Raw genomic sequence first — 23,434 nt, forward strand, 5'->3', positions numbered from 1 at the left:
TCATGGAAATGTTGCCAACATCCAAAATTCAATATAAGTGTAAGGACTGTAACTTGTGTACTTGTTTATACCTTCAGTCCTGCTACATTCTCCTTGAAACTGATTTACAGGTCCGCTTTTCGCTGAATGTGTTTGGCGGCTACGCTCCACATCTGCATCGCATATGTCCACAAGTCGTTAAGTTATATAAACTCTGAATCAGATTCAGATGAAATCCTGATACCAGATAAATAAAAGCATCTGCTGATGGCATGTCCAGCTTTTTCCAAATGTTCCGTAATAGTCTTTGATCCTATGTCAGTGTCCTTAAAAGAGAATGATTACTTAATTTGCTTAAGTTTCTTCTCCAACATCATTATGTATTATAAAACATGTTGTTGCACATTTCTAAGTACAGTTTTAAGTGTTTTTTTTGTTTTTTTTTAGTAAAGCAATAGATTATATAATGTTAGGTCTTTACATTTCAATGTCAAATTTCAGCATTTCAGCTATTCGAACCTATGCTCAGTGTAAAAGTTAAGAAATCTTAAGTGACCCATTTTTATAGCTTGTAAAAATACTCATATGCACACAATTAAATTAAGATTTTACCAAACTTGAGGCAAATGCCTCACCATCTGTAGCATTGTGCACTACAAATTCAGTTTGTGGCAGAGGACTCTTTCTCTGTTGCTCATTCTCCTGCCTAAAATAACATGTTGTATCTTTCAGGAGCCCTTCCCCTTTTGTCTTCCGGGGAGGAGAGAACTGAGCAAAAGGAAGCCTTAATGTGGGGGAACAGATGAGTATCTGAGCTGCGGGGGAAGAGGGTGAAGATGATCTAGAGTTCCTGCTAACAGCCATCTGTAGTACTTAATATACAGTATTTACATCCGATGGGACTTGATATATTCAACCTGTTTCCCTCCTCTTCCTGTGACTATTGTTTTTGTTATTTATCTTACAATTGCAGAGAGATGGTTTGAAGGGAGCAGAGCAAACCTCCAAAGTGAAAGTCAACTGGGAAGTGCGTCTGTGCTGGTAAGACCCTTCTAAACTCTTAATAAACTAACATTTGAAAGAACAGCTATGAAGCATGAAGCATGACACTTCAAATGTATTATCTAAAGTATAAGGGAAGTAAGTAAAGGCAGCACCAATGTAGGAATTGTTTTACACATGGACTCTATGATAGTTGTATCAACCCACCCCTTGTACAGTATTGAAAATTAATGTTGTTGCATTTAATCAGAATAAATAGTCTTATAGTAGGGTTCTTATTACTCAGGGCAACAAGGACAAGCTGCATTTGTCAACTTTAATGTGCTTCTTTAGTTTTGTTGTTAACTATTTGCAAAGGTAAATTCAATCTATTTGCATAGTTTCAACAATTCAACGATTTTCATTTGTTATAATATCGCATGTAAGAAGTCATACTTCAGTGAGTTTTTTAGCACATTGACAGAGCTACACAAACTCAGTTCAGTACTGATTAAAAGACCAAAACAGCCTTTAAGTTAAAATAATGTTCTGATTTAACATTGTTTCACCATTTTAAAGAGTGATCATTCAAACTCTACCAAACCTCAAATGTTCTTCAACTAAATATTTACTAGAGGTGAATTACTGATGCTTGACGTCATCATCTGGAGGCCTGATCAATCAACTCCCACTTATGATGTTGAAATCAACCAAAGCTTGGATCCTGTGGGAGAGTTCTTGTTCATTTCAGTCTTTTTCACCCAACCTTGTTCTCTCTAGTTTATGAAAAAACACCTTTTGTCTAAGAACAGGCTCACAGCTCCTCTTCTGGTCAGGCTCCAGGTATTTGTTTTTATTATCTCCCATACTAATTGATCACTTCTATGTGCATTTGTCCCTGTTGTCTTGATAACGTATTGAGTAAGACACTTTTTAACAAAGGCACATTTTTATATAAAATCCCATTTAAAGTTTTGCAGTACAAACAAATAAAACAAAAAGCCCTAACTTTTTAAAGATGGGTTATACAGGGCAGACTTCGGTGTACAGCAGACTATTACAAGTTGTTGTATCCTTTGGCAAGATACTTAACACTGAGTTGTTCCCGATGGCCTGGCCAATGCATGGTGTGCGAATGTTAGTTTACAAAAGCACGCTGCTCTGTATGAATGAGGTGTGAAAGGGTGAAGCGTGGGTATGTAAAGAGCTTTGAGGGGTCTTAAAGACCTGAAAGTGCTATTTAAGTACAGTCCATTCACCATTTACCATACAGATGTCTCGAAAATATTTCGCAACCGCGAGTGCGCTGTAGTAAAAAATTGTAACTGTGTAATATAAATGTACAAATGTGAATAGTGTTGTGGAGGCTGGTCTGTTAAGTTGTGGTAATAAATCCCATGCTCAGTGTAGGAACATCTTACTTAACCCATTTTGCCAACACAGTATTTTCCATTGCATACATTACATGCACCTCATGATAATGTTTCTGTGGTTAGCCATTAGTTTGAATAGGAAACCACTGAACTGCCTCCTGAAAGCATGTTGGGATACAACATATTGATTTGAGACGCTAACAGGATTTTTAGTCTAATTGCAGTCTCAAGGGGTTATTAGGGTCATACAAGAGCTGGCGCCAATCACCGTCTGCCTCCTTATAGTATTCTCTAAGGTATGGAAGGATCGCAGTGTATTTAACTTTTAGATTTAGATCCTAATGTTTATTTTATGTCGCCTTTTAGGAAAATGTTAAATTGGGCGGACAAATTACACTGCTATCAGGGCTATACAGTGCTGCAGGGATGATGTGTTTGTTATAAGCTTCCCGGCAAGTTAGCATCGCATTGGTTCCTTTGACAAAATGTCTGTAGGTGTTTTTCATTCGACTTTTGATTATTGTTGGGGAAAAAATAGGCTTTGTAAACAACATTTTATGAAACCTACACTTTTTATTAAGTACTCTAGATAATCTTAACATATAAAACCTACTTTTAGGATTTTTGAAGCTTAAATGCATTTGCCGGATGTAAAACAAATGTAAATGCAAATCCTTGTCGCAGGAATTAATGTCACCATAGCAAAACCAATGTAGGACCTATGTTGGACGTAATTAGTCTCATTTGGCTACTTATATGTGACTATTCTTTTTTAGACACAAAGAAAAAGAAAAAAATTACGAGTAGGGGATCGCCAATGTATTTTATGTCGTGGAACAAAAATTGCAGGGGTTTTTTAATCGAAAACTATCCATTCATTTGTTTATTTCTCATTAACTGAAGTATGGCCTCTAGTTTGCTTTATTTTTTTCTCTTTTTTGGTCAGCCTGTTTCCTTCTACAATACATTTGTATCACATTTTTAAGAGTATTAAATAACAGTACATACAATGGCCTTACACCTTCTGTTGGCTGATAAAACAAGTGTTAGGATGCTCACAGGAAGTTAAACCCACAGTTTGCTGTTTTCAGTGTTATCTTGATCCACCTACTAAATGGAAATGAAGCATCATACAGAACATACTGAGATCACTTTGAAAGATGAGCAAAGACATAATTGGTAAAAATGGTTGGTCTTTCATAAACATTTAACATTTATATTAATACTTTGCTTACGAAAGATTATTATTTATTTCCCATTTATGATTTCACCTCACCTTCTGACCTAATGCATAACTCCACTTAGCTTGTAGCCAGTCTCATAGATTCTGACTATGACGGATATGATATTGACGACACACCACTAGAGACAGCATTACAGATCCATTGGGACACTATGTGTTTATTTCGAGTAACTCTATTAGCACTGTTCATATAACTGCATTTCCTGCCAGGATATGACAGCTCTCCTACTCTCTGTCTATATCAGTCTCTATGTCACTCTCTCCATGCTGTGTCTGTATGTGTGTGTTTGTGTGGGTGTTGTGTTTTTGCTCTGTCTTTATATGGTTTGCATGTCCATCCTAAAAATGTGTTCTCAAAATGTTATGGATTCAAACAGACTTGTAGTGTAGAGAAAAACTAAGGAAAATAGTGAATACAGAAAGGGCCCCATGTAATCATCTATCATAGTTAACAGCCTAAATACCTCTTTTAACTTTTGTTGTATTGCATTTAAAGTAGTATTTATCTGCGACATCAGTGAGCTTGCTTTCAGGGTTACCTCCAAACAAATAGTGGTTAAGATAATCTGGCTGCACTCCTGTTTCATTGTTGGACATTGTTTAAGCAAAATACAACAACCATGATCCCAGATCTTAGCAAATACTTGGTACATGGAATATTCCAGTAACCAATGTAAATGATGGCAAGAAATGAGTAGAACTTACTAAACCAGCCATACATGACTTAAGCTAGGAGTATGCATGTATAAAACGTTGGAAAAGTACCATTTGGCATTACATTGACAAACGTCAGTTTGAAGTGCAACAAAACAAGCCCAACTCTCACAGCAGATTTTCATTGTTATAGTTACTTATTTCATGTGTTTTGAATGTCTCAATGTTAACATTTTTCTCCTTTTTTTTAACTTTTGAGGTTGAACAGGGAAATTAAAATCCTTACATCGGTATGGTTCTTCCATCTCTGAGTCATCTGTAATCGAGGAACCCACACCAGCTGATCACCATGAATGCCTCAGCCCCATTATTTGCCAACAATACCCCACTTTGCTACTCCATCAACAGCCCTCCATTCAAGCCCATACCGAATGCCTCGGCCTACTTCTCATCCATCTTCAGCGTCTTGGGTCTCACATCCAATTTCATCGCCTTCATAGTTCTACTCAAGTCCATCCGGCGGACACACAGCCGCTCGCGCTCCTTTTTCATGATCTTCCTGGGTGGCCTGGTGGTTACTGACTTCATGGGTCTTCTGGTCACCGGGTGCATCGTGGTTTCATACCACATCACTCACTTTAATTGGCGCATCTTAGATCCAAACTGCCACTTCTGCAACTTCATGGGTATGTCCATGGTCTTTTATGGACTTTGCCCACTGATGCTTGGTGCTGCCATGGCCATAGAGCGCTTCATTGGCATCAACCATCCATTTGCACACTCCACCAGCATGCCCAAGAGCCGGACAGTTTCCATGGTGCTGATGGTGTGGTTGATCGCAGGCTGCATAGCTTTGCTGCCCCTAATAGGCATCGGGAGCTATCACATGCAGATACCTGGCTCCTGGTGTTTTTTGAACATCAGCTCTAAGGGGAATGATTTTGCCTTTCTCCCTGCTCTTCTCCCTGGTCGGGTTGTTGAGCATCGCTGTGTCATTTTTCCTAAACACGGTGAGCGTTGTGACACTTATCAAGGTGTGCTGTGGACAGGATAAGACCCAGCGGCGCAGAGATCACGAAATAGAGATGATGGTTCAGCTCATCCTCATCATGGTCATCGCTTCTATCTGCTGGTGCCCCCTTCTGGTATGTTTGTCAATTTTTTTATTATAATAATATATATACTGTATATATATATATATTAAATCAATATTTAAAATTAGCCCTATATGTGTGCATGTAATATGCTAGGAATGGTATTTTGGCGAATGATAAAGATGGCCCAAAAACAAACTTCACACTCCTCCCTGTTGACAGTACTGGTTATTACTGGCCATTTTTGGCTGTAGGCAAAAGAGGAATTTCTGTTCCCTTAGACCTTGGGTTTACAGATGTGCATCTTTACATTTTGCACATTTTTAGAAATTCACTATCAATGTACTTACATTTCTACCAGAAAGCCACAAGACACCATCATCATATTTTGATTTTAAAGTGAAACAGATTTCTGATCTGCACATTTGACCAAAGTAACAATGAAATAACATCACTTATAAGATGACGAATGCAATCAAAATGTAGCCAGCAATAATTGTGCAGATCACTTTAAGTAATGGGGTCATCCATTATTCTTGGTGTTATCTGTGTTGTCCTTTAAATGTTGAAACCATATAAGCACACCAATAAGGCATCAAATGGTCCTAAGCTCCTTTACTCAAATTCCCTCTTTATGCGTCACTTCTCCTAAGCTATGCAGCTCCCTAACTAGTTGAGAGCTCCTTAATGCCTTGGTTGAGAAAATGCATTTCAGGTTCAGATCATGGGTGAAGTCAATACCTTTTAAGGTAATATTCCAGTTTATCAAAACTTGGATTTTACTTTTGAATCTCTAGCTATTTGTTCTATCAGATAAAATATTGCAATCAACACTGTCTTTGCTAATAACATGGCAACATCAATACACATAAACACATGTATTATAAAGGAAAATAAAGGCGTAGGAAAAGTATAACCCAAATGACTTTTCATCTTTGACCTACTGCTATTTCCATAGTTAGATTATAAGAAAAATATGGGGATAACTTATCTAGAAAAGTTTAGATGTTAATGGATTTGTGTATATCTAAGATCTTAAATGTTGCTATACTGAAAACAATGTTATCATTAGTAATAGCACAAGCTACAAAAAATACAACCCAAGTTTTTTTAAACTGCTGTTTTCCTGAGACAAGTCCAATATTGTATTGTTGGATGACAAGTATAATGTTCATAACTCTAGAAGCAACATGAGGAATATACTCCAACCTACTTGAACTCCTTTCATGAAACCCTCGTGTTTGTTACACCTTGTATTGGGCTTTGATTTTAAAAAATGACAGAGAGTTATGGAGTGCCCTTTGATTACTACCCACAAAGATCATATGGTATTAATCTGTGGTTAAAATAATATGTGCCTATGTGTTGCTTTCCGACAAGCTTAACCATCTATCACACCTAGAAGTTGTCAATTCACAACTTTTATAACAAATAGCACATCTGAAAAAGCAACAAAAATGCTAAAGCTAGCTGACTGGAGCACATATTGTTCTGCAATCCTTTCTTACTTCAGTTGTGTGACATCCTGCACAGATATATATTCTGAGGTGCGTTACTACTGAGATGACAGCAGATCCTGAAAGAGATTCAAATGTTTTGTTCTTCATACGAATGGCCACCTGCAATCAGATTTGTGACCCCTGGATATACATCTTGTGTCAAGTGTCCCGTCTAAGGCGAGTAAAAAGTAAACACCCTGATAAAAATAGGTTGATATAATAACACAGCTTCCCCAAAGTAACTTCTTACTCCCATCATAATGTTGTGCTGTGGTTGGCCGGCTATCAGCATGTCATGAACATCTGCCAATAAAAGTCACGGATGGACTGAACAACAAAGTTTACATGCAGCTTCCAAACCATTACCCAAAAGCTCCTTATGGGGAGCATGCTTCACAGTGAGGCCAATGTCTCATCTTGGCTTAGATGCTGCTATGTACACTTCATTCCATTCCTAGTCAGTTAATAAACAGTTCAATAGTTTCAGCCTTTTGTCAAGTTTGTTTATTGCCCTTGTTATTCCCTGAAACTAACATTTATGATTTATTATCTATAACTTGATAGCTTAAAAATCAGAAGACTCAGGTTTTGTTTAGTTACTCAAACATTTCTTTGAAGCAGAGCTGCAGATGTGTTTTGGTAGAATTAAACATCAAGCATGTTTTCCAGGCTCAGTAAATGTAATGTTTCGGGAAAATGCAATCTTGCTTTAGTAGCTAATCTAGCTCAAAAAAGGTGTCTTGCCAGTAAGCAAGACTGTAAAAGCCACCTTATGTGAAAGTTAGCCACTAAGACAACCTTGGTAAAGAGACTTTGGTTGTTTCAGTCTATGGAGGAACTCTGCTTCTAAGAACATTTTGCCTAACTAAAACTGGTTTGCATTTCATCTCAACACTTGCATGCAACATGTGTACGATGAAGTGGTTTTATATAACTGTTTCCTCTCACTGCTTGGGTTTAAACCACAGTTGAACATTTTTTTTGGCATCGGCTGACTTTGAAAAGGAGATAATAACAGGGTGATTTGTCATTCTTTAAGGAGCTTGTTAGCATGGTTTCCCCCACAAGAGACTGTTTGGGCTAATGCTAATAAGGCTATGCCTCACAAATGCTGTAGTTTTAGTGAAGCAAGGGGGATAATTGTCTTGTAACAGCCATTGCCTGAGGACTGCCATGGCAAAAATAGTTTCCCTCAGTAGACCTAACACATGTGTCTGTGGGTATTTGCAATATTAACCAATTTCATCTTTTGCTTCTTGTTCTCTACTTCATCTCTCCTTCAAAATCTTTTCAACTATAATTTGCTGTCTGTTGTAATTAACATATTTTCTGTCCTGCAACTATTTTACCTCCTCACTTTAAACCTACCATATCATGTCATCTCATTCCTTCCTCGCTCCATTTGTACATTATATCTTTCCTCTCTTTTCCTTCATCCATATCCCCTTAAACCCTTCCCCACCAGGTCTTTATTGCACAAACTGTTCTGTCGGGACATCCACTCCAGATCAGATACCTACTGCTGTGGCTACGCTTCGCCACCTTCAACCAGATCCTGGATCCGTGGGTATACATCCTGTTCCGAAGAGCCGTTTTTAAAAGAATCGCACCCCGCCTTGACTGGTCTCGTGGCTCCGTCATGTCCTTGTACCCATCATTCGGGGAAACCGTCCGAAGGTTTACACGCTCCTCACTAGGGAGCACCCTGAGCCACGATGAAGCAGGAGACAGACGAAAATCAAACGTAAAGACCCCACATCCTTCTCCGTGATTGTTTGGATTTGGGCTTTTGCGTGAGTGATACCATTGTGGTAACAGAAAGTGTTTGACTGTGTTTTCAAACACTCATGAGTTTTAATGTTAACTGTGAGCAAAATAAGAAGCAGAATTGCATCAATAATATGAACCATTCATGTTGTTGTTTTTTGCTTAGCACTGAAGGCTTTATCACTAGTAATGACCAGAGTTTAAAGAATTCAACAATGTCTGATTGGAAACACATTCAGGGTTTAATAGATGGATACAATTGGTCTCTGTAACCAGATGCACTGCTGATTCTAGGTGTACTTCCGATCAAATGTGTATCGTGTTATTTGATTTTTAAACTATGTTGTTGTTCCTGTAGGTCAGACATTATATATTTTAAGTTTGTACTTTGCTCAGATGCTCTTGAGTGTCACATTCATTTGAGGAATAGGTTTTTAGCTATGATTTAAGGTTCATGCTAAGTAATATATTTATGTTTTGTTCCTTTTCTGAAAGTGTGTACCCCAAAATGTTTGGATAAGACTTGGTATGTTGAAGGAACATTGACGGTGGAACAGTTAATCCCCAGAGCTTCTAACACTGATTTTATTCTAGTCGAGCTGCCTAAAGGTGACAATGTGACTGCAATGAAATGTAGCTGAGGCCTCCAAGCACATTACAAAATAATTGTGTGATACTTCTTTTAATGGTTCACATTTTTTAAACCGAACTTACAGATCTTGAAATGATCACTTGTAACCTTTATACTTTTTCTTTTCAAAACATTTGCATATGATCCTCTGGTTCAGTCATGCATGTCATTCATGGCCAGATTAATGTTTTGCAGAAGAGAAACACTGCAGAGTAAAGCAATGCCGATGAGAATGTGATTATCCTAACAAAAAAATCATATTTATGCAAGACTAGCAAATGCAAAGTATGTGTTGTGAACGCAAGAAACATCTTTATTGCTTGAGAAAAGTGAAATATAACTGTACAGTATAAGTGTGATTACAACAACATGGAACAGAGGAGGGAATGGTTTTATTTAGTTTAGTTTGTTGGATGAATCCAAATTCAGATGGATCATTTGGGCAGTTAAATTGCAAACATTGCAGCTGTATTGTAATATATTTACATGCATTATACAGTATTATGCTTGTATTTTAATATAATGAAACTGATTACATTCTTTCTTTGTGATTACTCATTTAACCACATTAGTCACACTGATCTGGTTTATACTTTCTATATCAATCAGAGTGGGCCAGAAAAGACACTTACCCACCAAACCAATATCCAATAACAGCTAAAATGTGTTTTGCTTTAACTCCTTATTTGTGTGATCCGGTGCATTGAAGTGTAAATGTTGAATGTGGTTGACAGAAATGGCATGTGGTTGTACATATAAATAAAGGATTAGTAAGATGCAGAACACCTGAAATCTTTTTAAACTTTTCTTTTAACCCTCACAGGCTTGATTACTCATGTTAAATCTTCTTAAAATTTAAACATGTGAAGTTTTACATGCATTTTAACGTCTCAATAAAAAAAATGCAATCATATACAAAGTGATGAAACAAAACCAGACAAATACAGATTTAGCTCAAATAGTGTAGCCGAAATAAGTAAAGTTGAGTCCAACTGCATTTCAGCGTTGACTTAATTACCTGCATTTAAAATATATTACATTATACTTTCACATTGTTTGTTGAGTCAGAAAACATATAATTGTCAAACTCTAAGATGTAATTTGATGCCTCAGTGCTGCAAGTCTTCATATTGAAACACAGTGATACTAAATTATAAAGTGTCACAAACTTGTCATGCATATTTACATTCTGTACTTGAAACAAACCAGAAGAGTTTCCTGGGAACCAATGCCAAAAGTGGGAAGCAATTTAATACAATGTTATTTTATCATGAGCATTATGACTTATTATGTTATGCACAAAAATGATGCATGGAAATGCATGACACATGCACAGGTACACTTTATTTGGGGTTGTTTTGGATTATGGGCACGGTTCCTTTTGGAAATCACAATTTTGATATGTTTTTTAACCTTAGTGTTATTTTAATTTTAAGGAAACTATTCCTTATAAATATAATGATAACCTGGTGCAATGATACTATCACTGATCAATCCTGCACATGCATCTGATTTGATTGTTAATAATTGTAGTAGTAGTAATACATTCTGACTTTCTAAAGACGCAAAAATGTGTCCTTGTTAGTCTCATGTTTTCCCCATTGGGTTTCATTAAAGGAAAAAGACTTAGTATAGCTATCTTCCCTATCCAACTTCCTTGATTCCTAGATGTCTGGCTGATTGGCCTCTGTTATGTAGTTGTGTTTCCTGACATGTTGTGAACTTGAATTGCTCTTTCAAATGTGTTATATATCTATGACAAACAGAGCCCTCAAAACATGTTTTTAATGTTGGTCTTTAATCAAAATTAGAATAAGATTGTATTTTTGTAAACCTACACTTTACAACTTCTTTTCTGAACTAGATCATCAGCTACATTCCAACAACATAAAAGTTATTTCAATAATTGAGTCACTCTATACAAATGTATTTAAACTATACTGCAAGATCTTTCCAAACCTAGAAACATGAATAGTGATGATCTGCTTTTGGGCAAATTATAGTAATTTTACTGTTAAAAGGGGGAAATGGTTGAATAAATTGTAGTCGCTGACACGGTTTCAAAGAAAGGGATTAAAAATGAAAGAGTCTACTCATTATTTCGGCAGTTGGATGTACCAGAACAGAGCTCGCTATCTCACCCTGTCTATCTGTGCATACATATTTAGGTTGTAATGGTCTAATGCCCCTCTCCCACTATCATGAATGAATATAGTAAATGTCTACATCTTGCCATTCTTGACATCTCCGATAGCTCCCCATACATCAAACAAAAACACATCAGGGAAAGCAAAATCTCCCAGAACTGAGTCCAAGGCCTCCGCAAAATCGTCAGGGTTATTCTTGTCTTTGCCCGCTTCCACAATGGTGGTTGCTGCAGAAAAGAAGGGACAGGACAGATTTGATTCAAGTTGAGGATATGTATTATTGCCAGTTTCTTTGTGCCTGAAATATCCAAGTGAAAGGATGGCTTGGATCCCCCATGGATGCATAAAATGTAATGTTGTTGCATTAGACCAACAACAGACATTTGAAAACAATTTTGTCTTGGCTCTCACAAACATCCTGATCATATATCACTTTTTTTCAAGAAATGTTCTCAACATTATTTTAAAGTTAACCTTGAAATGTCCATAATATTTGGATGAAAATATTCAACCAAACGTTCTTTTATTGGGTCAATTATTGGATCAGGAAAACAGGAAGAAGAGAAGATTAGGAAATGATGAGCCCATTCTAAAATAGGTCAGCCAAAGTCTATTTTGGAATCAGGCCATTGGCCTTGAAAATCTGAGAAAGGGCAAGCTTGTATCATGTCAATGTAGATGTGTTCGTCTTAAATTCCAGATTCTTTCCAAGACCCTTCACAAGGAGATGTGCTGACAAGATAATTATTAACTTTCTTTTGTTGTGATTTTCAGTAGAAATGAAAGTAAATAGCTCACAACTGAAGCTAAAAAAAAAGTGCTTTTTATTGTTATTGAGTTTAAAAATACATTTTGTAATTTTTCTTCATCATAAACTAAATCATGAAGAAACGATATGCATGACCTCTCAAGGAAAACCGACCTGACTGAGTTCAGATATTACTCTCAAATAACTATCTTTATTGGATGCTCCTTCACAAAACTCTGAATGCTGGTAAAATGCAGGGAATCAAAGGTACAAAACGTTAAGGGAAACTAAAGTACTCAAAAAAGGATAGTAATGCAACATCTCCCTGGTGTTAGACTTAATTATTATAGTTTAATTGTTGTTGTGGCTTTCACATGGCCCTGGCCTGAACTGTTCTGGTCCTGGTCTATCTTATCTCAGAAACATTGTGTTAGCCAGTTTGCCAGTTTTTGACAGCCCACAGAAACAGGACATCCAATGGCTCATATCCTTATATCTAAACATGGATTTAAAGGTGATGTCTATTTAAAGGAGACAAGCGTTATGTGGTTGGTCTTACCCAGCTCCAGGTCTCTGATGCCCATGTAGCTCTCCAGCAGGTCATCTACTCTCTTGGTGGCCCATTCTTCAAACTCATTCTGCTGGCATATGGCACAGGCAAATACAGAGGTGTTAATGGAAAATGAGCAGCGCTCGTACTCCAAATATGGACAAGCATATCTTCCTTTAAGTGTTCATTGCGGTCAAATGTTCATTTTTTTCTTTTTGAAAACATTTTCCCCATAAAAAACGCTCCCAGTGTTATAGTTCGTGGGTTCCCATCAGAATTTATTGTAATGTGAAGCATCCTGCAGTTTAGGAAGTAAGAACAATTGTGTGTATAGAAGTCACTTCCCTCGAGCTAAGAAAGAGAAATTAGGAATAATGCGTGACTGTGTGTGTGGCCAGGATCAACTGGGGCAGTCAACTCAGGTCTTTCCAGTTCTATAGTGTCCCATGGAAAGCTTAGCCAAACATGTCAATCAGATAATGTTTAAGATAAAGAATGATCAGCTGTAGAATAATTTAAGGAATATTTTTAAATGGTCTATAATACTTCTGTGTGTGTTTTTGAGTCTGTGCGTCTTAGTGACATGTACGTATATACATGTCACATGTATATACATGTCACTAACAGAGTACATCAGGAAGTAACAAAGTTATGGTTGAGCAGAGCGTGCGAAACTCACTACTTCCTGAACTGTAGCAGCACCCTTTGAGCGAAGACGCAGCGTCTCCCTCCCGTTCACCATCTTGCCTTCAGTAGATTTTGGAGCTCTTGTCCTCATTCCAATCATGTCTAACCAAACGCACAAAAACAGAATGCAAACAAATCAATCAAACTAAAATGACAGTTGTTATGAAGTTTGAGGTTCTGCAGGTGTCTCTCACTGCTATATTGAGTGTTCTTTTTCCACAATTTCCAAAGAAACTGATGTTTTGTCAGAAACCTAAACATAGTTGTTTTTTCCTGAGAAGTACACATGTGAATCATGGATTTCCATCTATTTCCATTTCTAACTTTGTCTGTGTTAACAATGACATATGTGACTATGAATCAGATTCTGAGATCTACAAATAAATGTTACCTCATCGTCATAATTGTATCCAAACACCTGCAATACTGATCACATACCCATCAATATAAACTGCAAGTTATAAGCATTAAGTTCATAGCACCGGCCCTCAAACAGCCGCAAGTCTACCTCTAGCTTATACTGTAATCTTGTTATGACGTTAAATGATTAGCTTTCTCTCAAAAAAGAAAGTAAAAATGCACATCTGTTTTCAGCATCTTATTTCAGTTGGCAAAAGGGAATAAAAACCTTTCCTGAGGGATTTCAGGGGTCAGCATCAACTACTCTATGTCACACGCTCATAGTTTTAGGGAATAATACTCAGCACGTAGATTTTCCTTAAAAAACAGACATGGAATGATATATAACCTTCCCTTAATCAGATTATCTCAATAGGGTAAAATAGTTACATCAGAAATTGAAATGAAAATTGCATTTTAAGTTACATAAAAGGACAATGGATGGAAAGTACCAGCTCTGTGGAGTGTAATAAACTTTACACATCAAATGTAATCCATTGTATGCAGATTTAGCAACCAGACATTGTGTGTGTGTATTTCTATTATGAGGAAATGTATATGGAATGGAAATTGTGCCTGGCAGTTTTATACAGGTAAATGGGGGATGTGTTTCTGCTCTGCTCCTCATCCGTTTACCCTTGTGTTGCTTCCCAAAACCAGTTGTGGTTTGATAATAATCAGTACACACTTAAAGATGTTTACCAAATGGCACACGTGGTTTGTGTTGAGCTTTTTTTTTTAACTCAAACACTGGAGCTCACAAAACGTTTCAGTCAAAATGGTTGAGTTTGCATACAATTAAGATTAAGATTAAGATTAAGATTCAACTTTATTGTCATTGCACAGAGTACAAGTACTAGGACAACGAAATGCGGTCTCTGCATTTGACCCATCCTAGTGTTAGGAGCAGTGGGCTGCCATTATGTACGGCGCCCGCGGAGCAGTGTAGGTAACCAGTGTCTTGCTCAGGGACACCACGGTGGCACTTGGTCTTTCGGGGACTTGAACTGGTGACCTTCCAGTTCCCAGGCCAAGCCCCTATGGACTTCGCCACCACCGCCCAATTCCAGATGTTATCACAATTGAGCCTACTCAATCTGCTGGGGTGAAAAAAGGTGTTGTCCCACCGTTGAAGCCAGTTCTTATAACAATGGTTTGTATGGTAACAATTCACTTAACAATTAACAATAACAATTAACAGGAAATACGTCCAATGATTTAGTATCCGGCGGGATAATTAGTGAAGTTGATGACAGCTTGACTCCAACCTAATCTGCTACATCCAGTCTGGAAAGGGGACTTCCTTAGTAATTAATAGACAACTTATTATACTTTTGACAGGTGAAACATTTGTTGGAAAGGTAAAGGGAAAGGGGTTCCACTCATTGTAGAGCAGGGGTCTCAAACTCAATTTACCCGGGGGCCGTTAGAGGTAGAATCTGGGTGAGGCTGGGCCGCATCAGGTTTCCCACAAGAAAAGTACTAAAAAACATTCCAATGTTATCAAATGTCTTTATTTTTATTTTTTAACACAAAATAAGATGAAAAAATTAATTAACAAATTCATAAGAAAAAAACCAATCAATCAGTAATAAATAAATAAAATAATAATAATAATAATAATAATACAGCAGATATAGAAGACTGAAGAAACCACATATAGTTGCTGACTAGAGAAATGTAATTATTATTATTCAGATTCAAACATCTGTATTAACAGTTCTTTAACATTTCACTTTCTGAACATGAATGGAACATTGAACATAAACTGTTCTGAACATGGTTTCTTCTGCCTACTTCTTGCTGCTAGAGATCTGGCAGCGCTTCCTCTCGCATAGCCGAGCCACATTTGGCTTAAGCAGGGATGAAGCAGTTGAGACCCTCAGTAGGGCTTGAAGATGCTCATCAGTAAGTCTGGACCTGTACTTGGACTTATTGAAGTTCAACATAGAGAAGAGCTTTTCGCACAAGCATGTGCTCCCAAAAAGACACATGGTCCGCTTGAACATTCGTGAAAGCTCAGGGAAGCTGGGGGGCAATTCTCTCAAAAATTGCCCGAGCTTGTCTGCTTTTCCACTCACCTCCCTGAACTTGGCTTTGAGTTCAGAGTTGCACTGCAGGTCAATGAGCTCCATTTGAAGCACAGGAGGGGCATCTTGCACATCAAAGGAGAAGGAGTCCGCAAAAATTTGAAATGTGGCTCTGTGCGTCTTGAAGTCTGCAAATCTGTGATCAAATTCCTCCTGTAGCTTCAAAATGACATCCACATACTCCTCCCCACTGAATGGTGTGCCTGCATCCATGAGTGCCTTGCATGCTGAAAAATGGCAAAGGTTTGTCTGAAAAAGCTGAGCTTTCCATAACATAAGTTTTGTAGAGAATGCTCTCACGTTGTCATAGGCAGCACTAACAAGTTGCCCCTGGCCTTGTAACTTCTTGTTCAGTACATTAAGCTCATGTGTGATATCAACAAAAAAAGCTAAGTCCATGAGCCATTTGGGATCACTTAGCACAGGAACAGCAACCCCATCTTTCTCCATGAAGGCTTTCACTTCCGCTCTCAACTCAATAAATCTCTTCAACATGTTTCCCCTGCTGAGCCAATGTACCTCGGTGAAGTAGAGCACATCCCCATATTCTGACTCCATTTCCTCTAAAAAAAAGCACGGAACCTTCTGTGCTTTAAGCCCCTGGATCTGATTTAGTTGATGCATTTCACAACGAAAGACATCACATTGTCAAACTTCAGGCATTTGCTGCAAAGAGCCTGCTGATGGATAATGCAGTGCAGAGCAATGGCCTCCTCCACCAGTCCATTTTTCCTCCCTGTCATTGATGGCGCTCCATCGGTTGTTATTCCAACAAACCTCTTCCACGGCAAACCGGCATTCTCAATGGCATCACACAGCTGGTGAAATATCTCCTGAGTGGTGGTCTGGCCATGCATTGGAATCACTGTGAGCAACTCCTCTATGACTTCAAAATTGTCATCAACACCACGGACATAGATTGCGAGCTGGGCAGTGTCCGTGATGTCTGTGGTCTCATCAAGAGCGACTGAGTATACACTGAAACATTTTGCTTTCTCACACAGTTGATCATAAATGTCACTTGACAGGTCAGAAATGCTCTCTGCCACGGTGTTGGCAGAAAGGCTGATGTTGCTAAACTGACCTTTATTTTCTGGACAGACAATACTTGCAGCCTGTAATATACACTTTTTGACAAATTCACCTTCTGTGAATGGCTTTCCTGCTTTAGCAATCATCTCACTAACCACGTAGCTAGCTTCGACTGCTGCATCATTCTCTCTGGTTGCTTTCTTAAAGAAATCTTGTTGCCTCAGTAGATATGTTTTAAGATTAGCAACCCTGTTGGCTCTCGCATCTCCCTGGTATTTTGCATACTCCTCAGCATGTCTAGTTGTGTAATGACGTTTCAAATTGTATTCTTTGTGCACTGCAACTTTCTCTGTGCAAATAAGACACGTCGGGATGCCCCTGTGTTCAACAAAGAAATATTGCACTTCCCACTTTTCCTGAAATTGTCTGTGCTCATCACCAACCGTTCTCTTCACTGCAGGCTTTGAAAAAGACATGTTTGGGGCTGTGTAATATATATTTCCACTTGGTGTCACTGTCGCGTTGAAGTTTCAGTGTTTAGCCGATACGTCTTTTCCGCTTCTTTTTCTGTCCCACTGAGCAGCAATTTCCGCGGCCGCCTCCGCTTCTGAGCCCGCGGCCGATGTCCCGCCCCCGAGAGCAATATACCCCACCGTGATTGGTAGGTTCGTTCAGCTCTGCACACAACACTGAAAAGTGCCATTCGTATCAAACTCGCGGGCCGCATTAACATTAAACTTTCATATTGAGGTGGGGGCCGCAAACTATCGTCCTGAGGGCCGCAGTGGGCCCGCGGGCCGCGAGTTTGAGACCCCTGTTGTAGAGAGACTATGCAGGAAGAATGGTCACAGGTCCAAAGTGCATACAATTTAGCTCACTCTACGCTTTACAGATAATAACTAATAATGTATAAATGATGCGATGAAAAATCTTTCAAGCCTTTTTGAATGTGTCTGTGTAAATGTGATTGATAGTGAAAACGTATTTCAGTAACCTGATTTGGACACGCTGCATTATTATTTCTTGTCACTATTTCCAAAATATTTCAAATTCTCTTTATAGGAGCAGAATTGACCAATAAACAATATATATTATGTTTCTGTGTTTTGGTCAGGGTTCTGAAAATAAAATCCTATACCTTATCCAGCCATAGTTTTCCCTGCAGAAACACTTCAGACATAGGCCTACCAGACCCTTCAGGCTGAGGCTCAACAATAATGACACTGGACAACTTGTTTTAGCCATTAATCAAAGACATGTCCTGGCTTATTGGCAGAGAGCCAGTAATCTCTAAAAAGTTCCCGTTTCCTCTTTTATGGCTGATGTGATATGGGAAAGTACCGGAGAAGGCTGAAATCCAGAAACCACTCGGGCTTACTGATTAGTAGCAGGGTTAGGGTTAGGGTTAGGGTTAGGGTTAGCAATAATAGGAAGAACATAAACTTCTTGCTTGATTCGTGCTGTGGAATGATAATGATTACCCGGTCCCGGATTCAGGGGAAATTGAATACATGCGTGCCAACACTTCTACTGAGTATTCATTCGGTGAAGACCTTTTGTCAACCAATGTTGTACCACCAATACCCAGACATGCTAGACGGCTGAGCACTGCCTTACTCTAGTTATATTTGAAATGTACTGCATATCAGAATAACATGGCAAACGAATCAGAAATGTATTACAATGTAAACCCCAACTGTAAATAATAAAAGGGTTTGCTTTCAACCACTAATTTATGTTGGTGTGTTTATAAACCCTAATCTTCATCTACACATGACAGTAAAGCCTGGCTAAAGGGAAATATGGTACACTCACCAAAGGCCTTCTTGGGCCCCACCAGGCGGAGAGTAAAGGGTATGCCTCTCGGTTGCTCTTTAAGCATCTTAGCCACCTCGTAGTGTCGACAGCCTACAATGCTCTGGTCATTGATGGCCTCGATGTGGTCACCTACACAGACTGTCTTCAGCTGGTCTATGGTGCTGCCTTCCTTTATCCTCTGAAAGAAACATATTGAAACGTTTACCATGTGGCTTACATTAGATTTTCAGTTTGAAGCCTTTTACACATTTGTGGCACGGCTCAGCCAGTTTAGCTCTGCCACTTGTTCACCTTGATGAAGGCATATCCAGCTCCATTGTCTGTGATAGTGAGACCCAAAGCGTCTTCTGTCTTTGTCACCTCCACCTCCTTGGTCTCCCCTCTGACGTGAGCGAAGATGAAGTCTTCCAATCCAATCTGGCCTCCCAGTAGTTTCTGCATGTCCACTTTATGGGAGTTGAGGGTGCAGAAAAGGATCTAGGGGGAGGAAGTAGAACAAAAATATGTTGATCCAGTACAACTATAACAATTATTTTCATTCAAGTTTTTATAATATTTATAAATATGAATAACATTAAAACATAGCTTTAACCACAAGTGCCCCACTTAATCATGAATGACTTCAAAATAATAAATAAATAAAAGCTATTTAACTTTTTTTCCTTTTAAATCAGTGACATTTCCCAAAGAATCAACTTTTTTTCTTTTGGTGAAAACTTAGATATAAATATGGATTGATCCTCCCAAGCAAGTCACTTTTTATAAATGAATGGTGAGGGAAATGTGCTTAATTTTACAATGCAAGTGGTGGTTATAGTTTCTGTGGTGTTCTTGTCACATTCACTGCGGTTTCATTTTCTTCCTCCTGTTAATGGTGCCCACCAGAATTTCTTTAAATATGCGGTATCAGAATTATGCTGCAGAGGGCAGTACAGACAACAATTTGCCATTGTGGCCATTTTGTTAGGAGCTGTGTGGAAAAAAAAGAGCTTTCATATGCTTTAAGATTAATGTTTAAATCAGTCAAAGCACACACACACACACACACACACACACACACACACACACACACACACACACACACACACACACACACACACACACACACACACACACACACACACACACATATTTATGTTAGTCCTATAGATAACTTTCTCAAATCATTGTTGTAATCAAATGTTTTGTTCTTAAATTAAGTGTCTCACAACAACATTATGATAGCAAAGGAATTAAAACTTAGGAATGTTCTTGTAAAATATGACTGAATAAATCTCAAGATCACAACATCAAATACCAAACATGTATGAGAGTAAATGTGGTTTAAAATACAGCTTTTTACATTTGTATTGCTTAATTGAACATGTAACTTTCTAATGACATCTTCAAACTCTTGAAATAACATTTTCTTACAGTTAATTTATAGTTTAGAACTATAATTGCCTTTGGAGGAACTTGCAAAGACCTGAGGTTAGAGTTTAAGTTTGGCTTTCTAATTCAACCCGGAAATTCAAGATAACCTATGTGAACTGTTATCTAAGTTCATGTTAGATAGCGTATTGCTAATAGTATTTACCAAGGTAGAGCAATCTGACTGCAGTCCAAGGTCTCCTTTGCCATCAAACTGTGCTGTAACTTCATGCTGTATGCAATTCAGTGCCGGAGTTCAAGGGAACTGCTATGCTTCTCACTATCACCAACTAATTGCCTGTTATTTCCCATAGAAAGTCTTGTATCTTGAATTCTGTATGTAGTTCAAGGTCTTGTAGATACACAGGCCGCTAAATCAACAAATATTTAAATAATGCCCGGAAACACCATTGGTTTAAAAATAACCAATGTTGATTGTAAAACAAAACATGCAAGACCAGAACAGTTGGGTACATTAATCATTTAGATGTCTGATTTATGTGTAAACTTTTTTTTAAATGACATTTTCAGACAAAAATGTCCAAGTTTCAAGATTTATTGTTACTGTTTATTATTATTATTATTATTATTATTATTATTATTATTATTGTTATTATCATCATCATCATCATCATCATCATCATCATCATCATTATGTATTTGTTACAGTGTTATGCTCTAACAATAATCTATCAAAAAATGATCTAAACTGGTGTTAAAAGTGTTTAAACTGAACATGTAATATCAGAAGAGGAGTAAAAGTGATAGCTATGTTTTGTAGGTGTGATTATTTGATGTGGTTTGATGTGGTTTAACGTGTAGTGTGGAGGGATTAACCTTGTGTTACACAAAGAAAACAGCCTTCACAAGACATGATCACAGCTGGTAGCTGCCTGATAAGATCTTTAACGTTAGCTCCTATGAAATGTACATCGTCTACTTCCCTTTATCTCCAGTCATTTAAGTCCAACAGACAAGGATACATTGAAAGGTTAAACCTTCATGGTGGCCTTCAAACACGCTGCTGATAAGTATTAGATAAGGCCAATGCTGAGTATTTATTGTTCTGTTACCACAACATACTGGAAACCATGCAGGCCACCATTATCCTTAATAAAAAAGTAACATTCTTCAAATGTAATCCTTGTAGTTTGGAATTGAACTGCACAAACAACCACAGTTGAGTTCAGTAAACCAATTTCAAAATTATATAAAGTTCACATATAAAGGCACAAGACAGACAATCAGTTTCCTACACTTTAAGTGCTTTGACAGTCTTTCTTCAACTAATAATTTCCTCTTACGCACACTTTGATCACTTTGCTATAGAATATTTTCCCTTTGGTCTGGAAAAATGCCTGTAGTAAATACGAACAAATTAAGCCATTAATAAGTTATTCTGTGACATTTTCCTGTGAAGGCCTTGGGCTAGTCGACAGCCCTGACATCCAAACAGTTTAGTGAGTAGACCTCTCCTCAAGGGTTCTGGCCTTGTGAGCAGCTGCCTTCTGTAACCTGACTGCAAACCACACATTTGATCCCCTATCCTGCTACGACATAACTGTTTAGTCATATAACATTTTGGAAATATGATTGACTTGTTATGTTGTATGTGTGGTATCTTGTACATAACATTATTGGGTTGTTATTTGTTTCCATTATTGATCTTGGTCAATGCGCAGTCAAGTACAAAGTCTGGCAGAACAAAAGTGAGTTCAATAGGTCTTCAATAGTGCATCACGGAAAATACCCTAGAATGGAAACCTAAAACTACTTGCTGATGGCCTACCAGACCAGTTATATAAAGAGAAATAACAACCTCAAACACACCATTACTTTTATCTTGATGATTTCCAACACTGGAAATGTCACTTATTAGCCTAATCACAACATACACGGCAGAATTGGTTTTGTACCTCTGAGGGGGAGATGTTGAATACTTCAGCGATCTTGGCGTAGAGCTCTTTTACGTTGGTGAATCCATGGATGCGGCCTGTGGGACTCCCATGAGCCAGCTGGGTGTGGAAAATCAGCCTAGGTCTCGGGTATTCTGGTGGCCCTGGTGGTGGGGGTGAAGGCGGCGGAAGTGGAGGGGCTGTGGGCTCCACACTCCCCTGATTTTGGCTCTGGTTCTGGGCCTTCTGCTCCTCCATGGCCTCTGCAAATTCTGCCTTGGAGTCCTGAGGGCTCATAGCCTCCCCGTTCTGCATCGGGCTACAGCTCAGGTAGGGTCCTCCTCTGGGAGCCCCAGTGGTACACTGCTCTGGGAAAGAGAGACTCTGGCCTTTCCCCCTGCTGAGCAGACCAACCACCTAACCAAATAGCCACTCAGTGCTTTGGGGTGCAGAGCGCAGATGAATAAGTGATAAGTGTAGCCTGGTAACAATAGCTGGAAGAGAACAGCCAGCCCTGCTGGGCAGAAACCCGACTCCCTTTGAGTTGAGTACTGCCTGTGTTACACCTGAGCCTCTGGCAGCTCACAAATAGAGAACAGAAACAAAACACATTAGGTAAAGGTTTCTTCATACACACAACACAGTTAAAACTCTCATCCCCCATATCTGTCTGGAAGCAAGACTATATGACCTTGAATATGTGAACATCGCTTTGCAGTGTGAAAATGCCAAGCATATGCACAGCAATTTTGAAAGTGGGCAGCTTGGAGATGGCATCAGACAGAGTCCCAGTGTAACAGGTAAGATGATATCATTGGGTTTGGAGTAAGGTCCTCCCCCCTTCGCTGGCCTCTTAAATGAAATTGGCTGTCGCTGGGGTGAATCCTTGGTGGTGCTCTGACCTTTTTGACCCCACTAACAGCCCACAGATACAGAGGATGACAGTTACAGCTGCTAAACACATGTTTAATTCATGTGGGTAGTTGGTGCTTCTGGCAAGGTTTTTAAATATCAGTTTTCAACCTCAATGCACCAAAATGTGTGTACACGTGACAGTCCTTAAATTAAATCATTACTAATACAAGATGTTGTTGAACTTGTAGAACTGCTGAGGGACTTTTTAAAATAAATTGGAAGATTCAAGTTTTCCTACTTGAAATAACCAGAAATATAAGTGATTCAATATACGCAATATTTTGTATACAAATGTGCCTCCATAATCAAGAAAAATAATCATGTATTCTTTAGAAATGTTGACATTGATGGTGTGAGGGTAATGCCATTTATGTTGAGAGGAGATATTTTTTTCAGACAGATATATTGAAACATAAGATTTAATTAGCCTGGTAAAGGTATTTCAATAATAATGTGTTTCATATTGGATAAACACAAACACTGAAAAGTCATAATCAACATATTTCAAATGTTTATGCTATG

The 23,434-nt window shown here is 38.4% G+C and overlaps 2 protein-coding genes across 3 annotated transcripts; one reads left to right on the forward strand and one right to left on the reverse strand.

The window, feature by feature from the left end:
• Positions 1-788: 788 nt before the first annotated feature.
• On the forward strand, positions 789-10,006 carry tbxa2r (thromboxane A2 receptor). The gene is given in 4 exon segments (XM_063891749.1): positions 789-1,020; positions 4,490-5,176; positions 5,178-5,375; positions 8,289-10,006. Coding segments are annotated over 3 exon segments (1,101 nt in total). The 5' UTR covers positions 789-1,020; positions 4,490-4,579; the 3' UTR covers positions 8,595-10,006.
• gipc3 (GIPC PDZ domain containing family, member 3) lies at positions 9,233-22,430 on the reverse strand. 2 transcript variants are annotated; one of them, XM_063891752.1, is made up of 6 exons: positions 22,019-22,430; positions 18,984-19,169; positions 18,690-18,870; positions 13,346-13,455; positions 12,676-12,754; positions 9,233-11,595 (listed from the first exon to the last, which is right to left on the reverse strand). In XM_063891752.1, exons 1-6 carry the CDS (start codon positions 22,310-22,312, stop codon positions 11,444-11,446), a joined length of 1,002 nt encoding a protein of 333 aa, XP_063747822.1. In that variant the 5' UTR covers positions 22,313-22,430; the 3' UTR covers positions 9,233-11,443. The 2 variants fall into 2 exon arrangements, with proteins under 2 accessions (XP_063747822.1, XP_063747821.1); XM_063891751.1 differs by having other exon boundaries at positions 12,676-12,757.
• Positions 22,431-23,434: the final 1,004 nt, after the last annotated feature.

The sequence above is a fragment of the Eleginops maclovinus genome, chromosome 9 (genome assembly GCF_036324505.1).
Source record: "Eleginops maclovinus isolate JMC-PN-2008 ecotype Puerto Natales chromosome 9, JC_Emac_rtc_rv5, whole genome shotgun sequence".
NCBI lineage: Eukaryota > Metazoa > Chordata > Actinopteri > Perciformes > Eleginopidae > Eleginops > Eleginops maclovinus.

Bases quoted from the DNA above. Each gene is read 5' to 3' on its own strand.
- gipc3 (XM_063891751.1), bottom strand. From the start codon at position 22,312: ATGCAGAACGGGGAGGCTATGAGCCCTCAGGACTCCAAGGCAGAATTT. The intron at 19,170-22,018 runs GTACAAAACCAA...TCCTCCCCCTAG, and splicing joins TCAACATCTCCCCCTCAGAG to ATCCTTTTCTGCACCCTCAA. The intron at 12,758-13,345 runs GTGAGTTTCGCA...GCCATATGCCAG, and splicing joins CTGCTACAGTTCAGGAAGTA to CAGAATGAGTTTGAAGAATG.